The following is a 14,894-nucleotide window of genomic DNA, read 5'->3' on the forward strand; positions in this document are numbered from 1 at the left end:
GCTGTACTGCACCTGCATGAATATGGCCACCTGTGCAGTAGGCCAGAGGCACTCCAGTTACTCCATGCTGCTGTGCAGTCTTGGCCGTGCTCACACAGGTACAGCATGCCCGTGCTCATCCCAGAAGAGGACCAAAGTGTTAAGGAGAGTCCCTGCGAGCAGTAGGGGGCCAGTGGGAAGCCTCTTGAGGATCCACACATCTGATCTGCATGCTTGTTCAGGGTCTGTGACTAAAAGTATTAGAGGCAGAGGATCAGCAGGATAGCCAGGCAATGTGTATTGTGTTGAAGTAAACAAATATAGCAGCCTCCATATCCCTCTCAGGTCAGTTGTCAAATTATGTCCAACTTGTATGGTATGACAATTCTTTATGATGAGTGTATGTTTGTTTTGGTCTGTATGTGAATGCGTGAGGTTAATTGGGGAGGAGAAGCTATCTGACCAGTATTTCAATTTCATTTCACATTGCTACAACAATATATCAGTGCTCCTTAAAACGTATTGTGATTCAAAGACATAAAATGGTATGTTTGCAATTCAGTGTGCAGCCAGCTATGAATTTCCAGACTCAGTGTAGCAGGAAATGAACATCATTCAAATCCTGAAATCGTTACTCGTTACACAGAGCATAGCTTGCTGTAGGAGTCATTAGGTGGTACAGAGTAGGAGCTTGTTTTACTTTCCACACGTGCAGTAATCTGGGTGCTAGGGGCAGTAAAATGGCCAGTGCTATGGGTTTCACTTCTTATACTGCATGCTGACATGCAGTCCATTACCTCCACTAGGCTTCAACGACCCCACATTACTGGCCTGGGAAGAGCAGCATAAGGCCTCTTGCACACTGCAAGCGATTCCGATTCAGATTCCGCGTTTTAATCAGTTTTTACATCCGATTCAGATTCTGATTTGCAGTTTGCTCCCTGCACACTGCAAATCGGAATCTGAATCAGATGTAAAAGCTGATTAAGGCCTCTTGCACACTGCAAGCGATTCCGATTCCGCTTTTTAATCCGTTTTTACATCCGATTCCGATTCAGATTTGCAGTTTGCTTCCTGCACACTGCAAATCTGAATCTGAATCGGATGTAAAAACAGATTAAAAAGGGGAATCTGAATCGGAATCGCGTGCAGTGTGCAAGAGGCCTAATTGTGGTCATTAAGGAAGCTTGCAGTAGTAGACTGGCAGTACTGTGCAGGTGCTCCCTCTACCAGGCTTTTAAAGAGGAGCTGTCAGCCATACTATCTCAGGAAAAAACCCACATATATAAGTAGATAAATACGTGCTCTACTTACGTAACATATGTATTGCACTGTCCACATTTTGATTTTAGTGATTTTTCTACAGTAAAGAAAGAGAACATCCTTCTTGAGGTTTTCCATTTTAACTGTGTCTATCTTGAAGCCAATCCTGACATAAATTCCTCCCTTACTCTGTGTATAATTGCCCGGCCTCCTCTCAGTCTTCAGACACTCCCACTCAGCTCTGCAGTAGAAAGTGCATTGTAATAAATCATTATTGTGTGACTGCAGAGCTGGTTTATTTGTATGGATCAGATTTAATTTCAGAAGCTGCTTTTCTCAGCTTCTCAGCATGAGATATATTGGCCAATCAGAGAGGAAAAGAGGTGTGGGAGGGGAAAACTGGAGGGAAAGAGGCTTCAGCCAATCAGGCTGCATTAGCTATGTCTAAGGCAGGGGTAGGGAACCTTGGCTCTCCAGCTGTGATAAAACTAAAAATCCCAGCATGCATTTGCCTTTATTAATCATGACTTTGGCTGTCAGACTCCTGCAATGCATTGTGGGACTTGTAGTTCCTTAACAGCTGGAGAGCCAAGGTTCCCTACCCCTGGTCTAAGGGGAAAGTAAAGAAGAAGAAGAGAAAACCCAGCATGCCCTGCAACTTTCTCTGTGCGGTAGATGTACCAAATAAGAGCCAGGGAAACTGGGGAATAATGTTTTATGGAAAATAAAAGTAAGAGCAATTTTTAACTTTTGGATTGCCTGGTTAGCATGCTTATTCCTTGTTTACCAGATAAAAATAAATAACTGATTTTTTGATTTTATGCCTGACAGTCACTCTTTTAAGTATTGCTGCGTAGCTGGATGCTACTGCAAAAAAACAAAAAAAACTGAGATCAAGGCACTTTTGCTAACCATGTAGTAAGATTAAATATATAGTTGCCATTTCATATTTAAAATCTCAAGTAGGAGGGGCACTATGGCGAAAAATTGTAAAATTTAAAATATGTGCAAACATAGACAAATAAGAAGTACATTTTTTCCAGAGTAAAATGAGCCGTAAATTACTTTTCTCCTATGTTGCTGTCACTAACAGTAGGTAGTAGAAATCTGACAGACGTGACAGGTTTTGGACTAGTCCATCTCTTCATAGGGGATTCTCAGCAAGGCTTTTATTCTTTATAAAGATATTCCCTGAAAAGGATTTAAACAATTATGCTGGCCAGCTTCCCTGCTCATTACAGTTTTTTGGCAGTTGGACAGAGCAACTGCCATTCACTAAGTGCTTTTGAAAATAAATAAATCCCTGAGAATGAAGAGATGGACTAGTCCAAAACCTGTCGCTTCTGTCAGATTTATACTGCATGGAGCAACTGGACAGCAACTAGTGACAGCAACATAGGAGAAAAGTAATTTATGGCTCATTTTACTCTGGAAAAAATGTGCTTCTTATTTGTCTATGTTTGCACATATTTAAAATTTTACAATTTTTCGCCATAGTGCCCCTTTAAGGGCTATTTTATATTTTTGATCTGTAAACTTGTATCTTACATAGTTTTAATGTAAATATTTACTACTACACCCGCTTTAACCATACCTCTCTGCTAAAAACTGACAGCCATGTTAGCCAGTAGGACGGCTTGGCTACAGTAACCCCCCCCCCCCCCCCCCCATCCCCTCGTGACATGGACTGTGCCAATAACGCTCATTGGGCTGTAGTTCAGACTGCTTGCAGTTATGGGGCAGTGAGCAGCCTGCAGTCGGTCACTCAGAAAGCGATGAACAATTGTGATTTAAATTGGGCAAAAAACTATTTAATCACTTTTTGGAACTCCAAATTCTGAATGGAGAACAATAAATAAGGTAAGGGAGGCAGAAGTATGGTAGTTTTGTGTGAATAAGTCCGTAGTATAAAGTACTTTACACGTGTGTTAGTAGACAACATTAGCATATGATTGCTGTGCTAGGAATGAATGCTGGATGACTGTTTTTTTTGATGATCATAACACTATAATCCTGCTTAATGCATTGGGATGCCACCACCCTTTCAGTAGGATGGAAGCACCATTCCATTTCATGGATCAGAAGACTAATGTCTCTCTTATCTAATTGTTTCTTCTCTTAGTGTATTTGTTCAGAAAAGGTAACACTTCCATCATTTCTTTTACAGACGTGTAAGGAAATGGTCCAAATAATACAAAATGTAGTATTTCTATATTGTGGCATTCTGTGTTAATATTTGTGGCTTTGTCCGCTACTGTAGTGCAAAATGCATGTGCGAATGTGATACAAATACCTAGAATATGTGAACGGATTATATAGCGCATTATAGAAGAAATGTGACAATGATGTTATACTTGTATGTTAATAATTCTTAACTGCATGTGTTATGAAAAGGGCATCAGCATATATAAATGTGAGGTTGTTTGAATTGCACAGTGCAACATTGGTTGTGACCAGCAAGTTAAGCTTTAGGTTGTGCCGTATGTGAAAAAACAATGCTCTAGAAATTTGGCCTAGAATAACGGAACATCACATACTTTGTGCCAAGGTAGTGCAGTTTTCTGCTTTGTTGGAGAACAAGCGTGAACTGATGTTTTGCACAAAATGAAATCATGACAATTATGCAAAAAATGAATTGTGTTAAAGAGAATCTGTATTGTTAAAATCGCACAAAAGTAAACATACCAGTGTGTTAGGGGACATCTCCTATTACCCTCTGTCACAATTTCGCCGCTCCCCGCCGCATTAAAAGTAGTCAAAAACCATTTTAAAAAGTTTGTTTATAAACAAACAAAATGGCCACCAAATCAGGAAGTAGGTTGATGTACAGTATGTCCACACATAGAAAATACATCCGTACACAAGCAGGCTGTATACAGCTTTCCTTTTGAATCTCAAAAGATCATCTGTGTGTTTACCTTCTGTCCCCTTCTTCTCTCATGCACTGAACATTACAGGCTTCCTGCAGACAGCTCTGCCTGTGCCTGTGTTTGTAATTCCTCAGTATGTGTCAGCCAGCTACTTTCACAGCCTAACAGAGGAGGATTTTTATCCAGCTCTCTTCTATCACTGATAAGATAGCAGAGAAGCTGCTGGCTTATGTAAATAAAACACACACTGGAGTGTGCATAGAGGAACAGACCAGCACGGAAGAGTTGGCAGCCTTCCAGACACAGGCCGACAAGTCTGACAGGGGAAAGATACATTGATTTATTACAGAGACCGTGATAGTACAAAGTGCTACAGTAAGCCAGAACAGATTAGAATAGGTTTAGGAACTTGTAGGATGGTAGAAAAAACGTTGTAATTTTTGTTACAGAGTCACTTTAAGGTGGCCACTAATGGTCCAATTTCTAGTTTGAGCATCAGAAATTCTGATCAGATTGGTTGTAAATAATCTCTGTTGATGGGCACAATCGATTACGAACGATTATAAAAATACTGTATATTAATCTGGCGTATAAGACTACTTTTTAACCCTTGAAAATCTTCTGAAAACTCAGGGGTCGTCTTATTCGCCGAGTGTCATTGATGCCATGTGATATGCCCTATCCTGTTACCGCCTCTCAGATCTCGCTGCTGAGCATGTGCGAGATCTGAGAGGCAGAGAAAGAGGTAAATAGGATACAAGGGTGAGCCAGAAGGGTGAAAGAGGTGTGTTTTTTCGGCACAGTGCAATCTATTCTTCCATACCACTCTGATAAACAGGTAGACAAGAAGAGCTGACCAATCCACTTTTCTTGTTAGTTGTGATAGAGAGGAAGCAAACATTGGTTCGCTGATGGTGTAGTGAACGATTTTTCTTCCGATCAGAATCATCTGATTGCTCAAACAATGTTTTGCTAGAAATTGGATCATTAGTGGCCACCTTAAGCCATCAGTTAAAGCAGTTAAAGTCTGAAGAAGTCTGTTGGCTGAGTTTATTCTGTGATAAATTTCAGAATGTAGATCAGGGAGAGGAAGATTTTACAATGGGCAAACCCTGACTAAATACTTTATAAAATAATATTGTAAAAAAATAAGCAATTTTATTCATTATGTTCTTTTCAATTCAGTTCCTCTTTAAGCCAGTAAATGGGTTCAAAACTTACAGCTAAAAATGGATCAAGTTCTTCCCCGTCCTCCCCAGTCCTTTTTCTAATGAAATCCTAACTCTCACCCTGAGTTTTCACATGGTTCTTACCTTTTTAAATGCTGTCTAAAATTAACAAATAACTGAAACCCAATGTTGCTCACACTAATCATTCTATCTCACCCTAAACAATAACGCTACACTTGCAGTATTCTAACCTGACCATAACATTAGCTAACAGCTTTACCTCCTCTAACTAATCTGCCCAGGCTTTCCTTAATCCTAGTACTAGCAATACTTTTTTCATGGTGATTTACATGAATAGAGTCCCCCTGTGCTGCACAAAAAATGACCTGGCACCAAGTTGATCAGTTCTCAGTAAGCTACAGAGAGAACCATGTACTTAAAGGGACACTTAAGTCAAACAAAAAAAAATGAGTTTTACTCACCTCGGGCTTCCAATAGCCCCCTGCAGCTGTCCGGTGCCCTCGCCGTCTCCCTCTGATCCTCCTGCCCCCCCCGGCAGCCACTTCCTGTTTCGGTAACAGGAGCGGACAGGCTGGGGACGCGAGTGATTCTTCGCGTTCCTGGCCACAACAGCGCCATCTATGCTGCTATAGCATATATCCTATACCATATAGCAGCATAGAGGGTGCTAATGTGTCTGGGAACGTGAAGAATCACTCGCTTCCCCAGCCTGTCAGCTCCTGTCACCGAAACAGGAAGTGGCTGCCGGCGGGGCCAGGAGGATTGGAGGGAGACGGCGAGGGCACCGGACAGATGCAGGGGGCTAATGGAAGCCCCAGGTGAGTAAAACTCATTTTTTTTTGTTTGACTTAAGTGTCCCCTTAAATGTAAATTAAAACACTCCATTTTAGTGTGCATGGGTTGTTAAAACAGTTGCTGCAGAATCTAGATGTTTTTGCTCATTTTGGAATATAGCAGCTGGAGTTAGTATTGTAAAACCTAGTCATTTATTTTATTCCTGTGTAGATAACAGTGAGGTGTGCACTTACACTGATATAGATGGTTTGTAAGGTGCCTATGGGATGATGCATACAAAGGCTTGCTGTGTATTGGCTTTCTCCAGTAGAAAGAGTGGAGTGTTGTGCTCTGCATTTCGCTTCTCACTGTGTTCACCAATGCACCTTTACCACAACCTCATTCACACCAATGCCTGTTTAGAGACTTCTGTAAACCAACTAGTGCTTCTTTTACCCTCTTACACCAATCCTCTTTAATATCCTCCTTTCTCCAACGACAACAATGTGAGAAAGATTACTGATCAACATAAAATGTCACTGGAAAATGAAGAACCCAACATACATCGAGTATATTTTTGCACTGCTCTGTACTTCTGAAGCATCTTAAACAAACACAATGCAATCACATCACATTTTCATGACTAGATGTTTACCCAAATCCTAGATCACTATACATTATTTGCAGAAATGCATGATGCCATGTACTCCCCAGGTGTCTCAAATAATTACTGTAGTTTTAAACTGTATGGAAATCCTTTAGTATTTTTTTCTTTTTTTTGGGGGGGGGGGGGGGGGGAGTGGGGATAGGCGGGGTTACTTCTGTACTTCTTGTACCTGTGAACTTCCCAGGAGATTTGTGGCTTACATATATAAATTGATGGTGTCAATGACAGCAAATGAGGGGCATCAACAGAAACTACTGTAAGTCATTCCACCTCTAGAAAAGAATATCTTTATTTTTATTTATTTTTTTTGCTTGTCTCTACCCATTTATGGAGAGATTTCCCTACTTCCGACATGGACAGGAAGTGATGGAAATGTTCACAGACGAAATCACAGGACAGCAATGAAAATCCAAATACTAAACCCTTGCCACACCATGAAAACAAGCAATATCCCCATCTCCCCCCACACAGAACGGGTCTTGACTACTATTCAAACTTAGTTTTACTAGGAAGTGTAATTCAGGCATCGGTATGTCATTAGCAAAGTTTTGGCTTAGAGTTCTTGTACTTATGAGGCAAACAGCAGCTTTGTATTTTATGATTAATGCATGATTTTCATCCAGCATGCATAACCTCATATTATGCCTCTGCATGTGTTGTAGACTTGTGCATGTTAGAAATAACAGGACTAATTTACAGATGAACCAATAAATTGTATGTTTCTGAGGTAAACTGTATACTGTTTGGATATAAAACAATGAATTCATATTGTATGTTGTGGAAGCTTTGCCTTAGCACCTTTTTCCATAAAATCTTACTATATAAGTATTGTCTTTCTCCTTGGCTTTCAAGTAAAACAATGGCAAACGGATAACAAATTCTGGAGGACGTGCCAATTTGTGCTACCTCCGTTCTCTGATTTTCCAAGGATCACTTACAGAAAGACAATTGTAAACTTTATTTTTAGTGAAAGGGAAGTTTAAGGAGGTATGACTAGTATTTGTCATGCATATTGGTTATTAGTCATTTTAAATGATAATATGATTGGTATTATGTTAGATGCATGTTTACTCAACAGAATTTGTGATGTTCCTGATTTCTGTCACCCTGTTCCTTGTTTTTTCCCACAGTCCATGGCAGAAGTTCTTGCGAAGAAAGAAGAGCTTGCTGACCGTCTAGAAAAGGCTAATGAAGAGGCCATAGCAAGTGCTATTGCAGAGGAAGAGCAGCTAACCAGAGAAATTGAGGCTGAGGAAAATGATATAGAAATAGATAATGAAAGTGATTTCTCTGTAAGTGCAGCGTGCATGGTTTTTATTGTTATTTTTTCTTTGTACTTTAGAGCTAGTGGTTGCAAAAAAAGTGACTGAGTTCAGGTAAACTGATCTGAACTTGATTTGCAGATATAAGTAGGAATATGACTGTTAAGGGGTACCTTAACAAAATCATAAGTAGTACCTCTCGCCATCTTCAATGTAGAACTGAATTATCAAGGTTCTCTAATAAATGTCAAACCTACACCTCACAGAAAATTTCTTTGCAATGGACTCTTTGTTCCATATAGCGTCATATAGAGTGCATTTTAGACCATGTTTGAGATTGTGTATTATAGCTATCTGGTCTCTTCTACAAGACTTATCTTTTCACAATTGTGCTATCTCCCTTTCTACTCAATGGGAAGGTGATCATGTAACATGCTGAACAGAGGAGGGAACCATCGTGCAACAGTGTGTGAAGAGGAGTTCTGGAGCTGGGAGCATGAAACTATAATGCACAGCCCTACCACGTTCTGAAACACACTATGGGAAAGGGTGGGGGTTACTGTAATTGGGCGGAGGAGTGTAAATGGTGACTCTTGAATGGAAAGGGGGGGGGGGGGGGTAGGATATGGCAATGTTAACAGTTGGCTTTATTGAACTCTTAATATGCATTTAAATGACATTAGACCTGTCTCTTTATGTTTTATATTAGTTTTTTTTACTGTGTTTACTGTATTTTTTAGAGCAAACATTTCAGAGCACACACCTTTAGCTGCAGTTGGCCTTTTATAATGATTGAACCCACCAGTCTCACATCTACCAACAGTGACCTCTTGTGGCAGATGGTAGCTGGCAATCCTAAGCAACACCATTAGTGGCTGCAGGCTCTGCTAGTTTAAAACTGGTATCGGCAAAAAGTTAGATTAACCCATTTAGATTTAGTTAGTAGTTGCACATGCAGTGGTAATATTTAGAATATACATTTAAACTGAACTAAAGACCCTTTCCATGTTTTCTTGGAAGTTTTAATTGTAAGAAAGATTTTAAGATGGGCTATCTGGTTATGGAAGCTTGGCTAAGCCCCCTACCTTTTTTTGTCACACAGGAATGCAATTTACTGAAAGGTCCCGGTATTGTCACATTTTTGCATGGCACCTATGATAACAGTGACCTAGAAAATGGTTACAGAGGCACAAAAGGTGAATGGGAAAAAGCTTTTCATAATACTATGATGCTATAGCACTGTTTGATATATTTTATAATAGGGTAAAGTTAACTTGGCATTAGAATATATCATGCTGTACACAATATCCTTTCCTTCTCCAGAGTATGCCACAATGGCTGTTCTGATATGATTTCTGATTATATCAATGAACACAACATGGGACTTATGTAGCTTTCCAAAGGATGGACAGGTTGCAGACCTCCTACACTTGTATTATTATTTTATGTCTTTTCTTTCAGGCCAGTGTGGGCAGTGGCATGTCATTCAGTGGGATGTCTATGGATTGGAATGAAGTTTTAGCAGATTATGAAGGTAGCATGTTGACTGAAGCTATGAAGTGTTTGATGTAAAAAATAAATGTCCATGTGTTGACTTCAAACTGAGAATAAGAATGTTTATTTTAAAACTCTGTATTTAAAAGGATCAATGTTTGCTAGCCACCTTTGCAAGGTATCAACCCATATGTATTAGAAAATAAGAATTTTGTATTTTTTGTTTTCAACAAGACATTATAGCTTTTGAGAAAATCAATAAAAAACAACAAAAAAATCAAAGAAAATGTATTTTTTAAGTTGATAAAATGACATTTTACTGTGGTACACTGAGGGCACAGGGGAACAGAGGTGACGCAGTGGGAGGGCAGAGGGGGCAGCAGAAGAGGTAACACAGTGAGGAGCACAGAGGGGTGCACTGCAAGCACAGGGACAGAGAAGGGTAATGCTGGAGGTACAGGGGACAGAGATGGCACATTGTTCCGACTTAAGAACGGATTCAGGTTAAGAACAAACCTACAGTCCCTATCTAGTTTGCTAACCGTGGATAACCTGTATGTCAAAATTCATGTGGGTTTCCATTAGCTAGTGCTGGAGCTCCATGGTCATTAGCTTGTCTTTCTGGCTACCCACCAGCTTGTTTGATGAAGTGGATTGGAAAGGGAGGGGGCAACACGTGAGTGTGAGCAGATGCTTAAGATGGTTTTAGGCCCTTTTTCTAGGTGTGCATAGGTTGTCCATTGGAAACTTGCAACTGATTAATATTGATATGAACTTCAGCAGAGTTAGTGAGCTTAAGGAACTTTTTCCATTAACCTCCAGGACAGGTCCACCATGAGACGACATAGGCTCCTCCCAGGAACAGGAAACGTCCAGATAGAGTACTCTATAAATTTTAGATCAACCCCTTGATCACCAGTTGACGTTTCCTGTTCCAGGTAACAAGGAGTGCTCTAGTCGCTCGCCACTCCGTCAGACCAGGTGTGTCTGGGACCCGGTTGGCGGCGAATGGTGGACCTGCCTAGAGAGGTGTACGGGTCTGGTATGGAGAGGCTGGTTTTACCTTCTCCCGGTGGTTGTCCTGGCTGCCCCGAGATGTGGTGGATCCGGAGGACACGCGCGGCGTCTATGATTCCCCAAAGGCGGAGGCTAATGGCGCGCCGGAAGTGACGTGGGAAGTCACGCAGGCCTCCGGAGGGAAGGTGGTTGATTTGCCCTCAATGGCGGCGTCCAGTGACGTACTTCCGCCCTTACGCGGCGTCACTTCCGGTCGTGCTGGTGAAGAGACGCCGGAAGCCCGCATGGTTCGGCATTTCATGTTGCGAACGGAGCGGGATGGACGCTAAGCAGGAACCAGGAAAGGTAAGAGTGGCAGAGGCTTGGGGACCTATATGGTATGAGCCATACGCCTTATGCCGCGTCTGTACTGAGGTCTGTTACTTTATTATGTGACTGTACAGTTTGATATAAGAGCCTGCTTAGCGTCTGATCTGAGGTCTGTATAAGCTATTGGAAATAGCTGGATATATATGTGTTGCATTACTTTAGCTGTGATATAGCTCGGGCATCTTTGTATATGTTTGTATATATATCTATAGGGGCCAGCATAGGAGGTCTGTGTGCGGGCCAATATAGATATATATAACAGTGATGTCAGATCTGGTATTGAAATATCCTTTCCACCATTTATAGGGTGGGTTATTTATTTGTTATATGGCCTCAGCTAGATCATATGTATATATATATTTTATACATGTTCTTACCTTGTTGGTTTAAGGGCTACTTATCACTCTTTGAATATATGATCACCAGGGTGTTCTTTCTTTGGTTTTAGAAAGACAGGTGACACTATTTTTTCTTTGATTGTTGTTATAGGGCGCAGAGTCTACTGACCCTTCAAGGCCAAGGAGGCGGTGCCCGCTCTGTGATACGAAGGTGGCCCATACTTATAATAAGCAGTTTTGTCAACCTTGTTTAGTGAAGTTAATACAGGAACAATCAGGGGGTTTAAAAGAAGAATTAATGTCAGCTGTAAAGACGGAGATGGCTGAGACAATTAAATCATTAAAGGAAGTGTTTGCCTCTGCTATGACCCCGGCAACAGAGGCAGTAATTCCTGGTACTAGTACGACCAGTTCGGCTGTTGATATACCAAATACAGAGCAATCGCAGCATGAACAACCTGTTAAACATAAAAATAAAAGTACAACTTCTAGTAAGAGACATATTGTATCTTCCTCTGAGGAAGAAGAGATGGAAGGAGAAGATGAGGATAATGATGATGAATCGGATTCTTCTTCTAAGAGTGTGGACAGCCAGACTGAAATCAGGAAAAATTCCAGGTTTAGATTTCCGGCTGATGAGACTGAGCAGCTTATTTTAGCAATTAATAAGACTCTGAATATTGAATCTAAGAAATCTGAAGAAGTATCTATGCATGACCAATTGTATCAGGGAATGGAACCAAGAGAAACTTTGACTTTCCCTATACATAGATCTACAAAGAATACTATATTAAGTCAGTGGAAATACCCAGACAGGAAATTATTTATGTCAAAGGGATTTATGAAAAGATTTCCTTTCACGGAAGAAGACGTCAAGACTTGGGATAGATGTCCTAGGCTTGATGCAGCATTCTCACAGGTCAATAAAGACAATGAATTAGCCTTTGAGGATCTGGGGTACCTGAAAGGCTGGGAAGGCAGTCAAGCCTCAAAAGCTAGAGTGTGCAATATTTCCTTTGATGGAGAACTACTATTTGGAACACAGTTATACCAAATATTAGAAAGAACTTCGGATAGAAAAAAGGGATTTCCGAAGAAGAAAAAGTTTATACAAAACAAAAGATTCTTTAGAAGGAATAGGCAGGACAACAAGGAAAAACCTCAGCAGAGGAGGAAACCTTGGGCCATTAATAGAGAGGGGCCAAAAAAGAATTTTCTTTCTCGGAACCAAGACAGTCAAGAAAAGAAGTGACGCCAAAGAAAAAGTTGGGGATCGTCTATCGGGATTCTGTTCCCAATGGACGAAAATAAGCAAAAACGATTTCATCCTCAATCTTATAAGCCAGGGGTACAAGATTCCGTTTCAATCCCTTCCAGCAAAGAAATTTATTTCCACTCCTCTTCCAAGAGACAGAGAGAAAAGGCTAGCATTACAAAACATCATAAAGTTAATGTTAGACGAGAACGTGGTCGTGCCGGTTCCGGACAATCCGGTTCCTGGCAATCAGGGATTTTACTCGACAGTTTTTCTGGTAAGGAAGCAGACGGGAAAATTCAGGTTAATTCTGAACTTAAAATCATTAAACCCCTTTGGCCTCGATTCATCATTCTCTTTGAGATAACTTTTTCCAGTTTGTTAAATTACCGAATTCGAAGTTTAGCGATTTCTAGTTGTATTCATCAAGGTTTTTCCTCATTCGGTGTGAATTCGCTAACAATTCGGTAACCATTCGGTAACGTGTCGATATTTCCATTTTACAGTGGTAATTTAACACAAGGCCATAAGATTCCCATGGAATTGTGGGTAAAAGGCAGTCCTTTGAGCACTACGTAGCAACATTCTGAATAGGGCTTTACACCTGGACCAGGATTCTGAAAGTGGTTGGGACAATCCCACAATTTGATAGGAGCCTTTTCTAAAAAAAATATAGTGCAGCTAGCAAATTAGTTAACCTTGACACTGCCTGTGTCCTCTTACAAGATGATTCAAGAGAAATGCAGATGTCGTGTTATAGCAAATAAATCTATTCTCTTACAAATTTATATGGTTGCAGACCTTATTCTTGCCCTTCTGCGCCTTTGAATCACTCTCAGCTGATACATAACCACTTCAAATGGCTCCATCTTCTCTGTCAGCAATGATCTGACAGGAATAACGACAGAGCAGTGAAGGAGATAACGAATCCTAAATGTAACGCTAAACCACGCCCACTTTCTTTTTAATGAATTGCACTTTATTCCGTTTTAGCGAATCGTTACCGAATCGTTACCGAATGTTCGCTAACAGCTGTAGATAACTTTGATGAATCCTGAAATGAAGTTAACAAATTCGGTATTTTACCAAACTGTTGTTAACAAATTTGCTAAGTGTTGATGAATCGAGGCCTTTGTGTCTTATCAAAGATTCAGGATGGAATCAATATTCCCTGTGAGGAACTTGTTAACACCAAACTGCATGATGACAAACATAGACTTGAGGGACGCTTATTGGCACATTCCAATAAGGGAATCGTCTCAAAAGTTCCTGAGATTTGCGATAAAAGCAAAGAAGACTATTCAACACTTTCAGTTTACTGTCCTGCCTTTCGGTATATCATCGGCACCGAGGATATTCTCGAAAGTAATGGCAGAGGTGATAAAGTACTTCCATGCAGAGGGAATTCTCATAATTCCATATCTAGACGATCTACTGGTAGTTGCAGAGTCATACCAGAAGGCAGAGGAACATACAAGGAAGGTACTAGATCAGTTACAGATCCTCGGATGGATAGTAAATTGGGACAAGTCAGTCCTAAGACCAACGTCAAAAATTCAGTTTCTAGGAGTTATAATAAATTCAGAAACAGAGAGAATGTACTTAACAAGCGAAAATATAACGAAGTTGAAGGCAATGATACAGGACTGCATAAGAGATCCAAAAATGACAATAAGACAAGTCATGAAGGTGTTAGGTTTCCTAACCTCAACATCACCAGCCATACAGTGGGCGATGATGCATACAAGGCACATGCAAAATTGGATGATGGAAGTCTGGAACAAAAGACAGGACGATTTAGAAAGGCAAGTAAGATGCCCAATAACAGTGTTGAAATCCTTGGAGTGGTGGCTATCGGAAAAAATACTCACCGAAGGCAGGATATGGACTATACCAACACAAAAGATCATTACGACAGATGCAAGTCTCTTAGGATGGGGAGCGCATCTGGAAGGAAAGATGTTTCAAGGTCTATGGCCAAGGATGATAAGAAATCAATCATCAAATTACAGAGAACTTACAGCAATAAAGAAAGCATTGATACAGAGCTTACAGATACTAAAGGATCACCATGTTCAAGTCAGAACAGTCAACACCACAGCAGTGGCCTATATAAATCGGCAGGGGGGCACGAAGTCAAGAAAACTGATGGACCTGGCGATGGAGATATTGACTATAGCAGAGGAAAACTTCCTGTCATTATCAGCAATACACCTGAAGGGATCACTGAACACTATGGCAGACTTTCTAAGCAGACACAGACTATCAAATTCAGAGATGGAAATATCAAACAGGGTGTTCAGGAGCCTAACCAAGCAGTGGGGTCGTCCTCGGTTAGACATGTTCGCAAACAAACTAAACACAAAGTGCAGGAGGTTTTACTCCTTGAATCCAAATGAGGGAGCGGAAGCAGTGG

At 40.7% G+C, this 14,894-nt stretch overlaps 1 protein-coding gene across 3 annotated transcripts in view; it reads left to right on the forward strand.

The window, feature by feature from the left end:
* The window catches only part of SCAPER (S-phase cyclin A associated protein in the ER), a 325,634-nt gene that overhangs the window by 98,936 nt on the left and 211,804 nt on the right, over nucleotides 1-14,894 (forward strand). For all 3 annotated transcript variants that reach the window (XM_068275840.1, XM_068275842.1, XM_068275841.1), the window contains exons 10-11: nucleotides 7,874-8,035; nucleotides 9,467-9,539. In XM_068275840.1, coding sequence (XP_068131941.1) covers nucleotides 7,874-8,035; nucleotides 9,467-9,539 — 235 coding nt within the window. The remainder of the gene's footprint in view (nucleotides 1-7,873; nucleotides 8,036-9,466; nucleotides 9,540-14,894) is intronic.

This window comes from Hyperolius riggenbachi, chromosome 3 (assembly GCF_040937935.1).
Source record: "Hyperolius riggenbachi isolate aHypRig1 chromosome 3, aHypRig1.pri, whole genome shotgun sequence".
Taxonomy (NCBI): Eukaryota; Metazoa; Chordata; class Amphibia; order Anura; family Hyperoliidae; genus Hyperolius; species Hyperolius riggenbachi.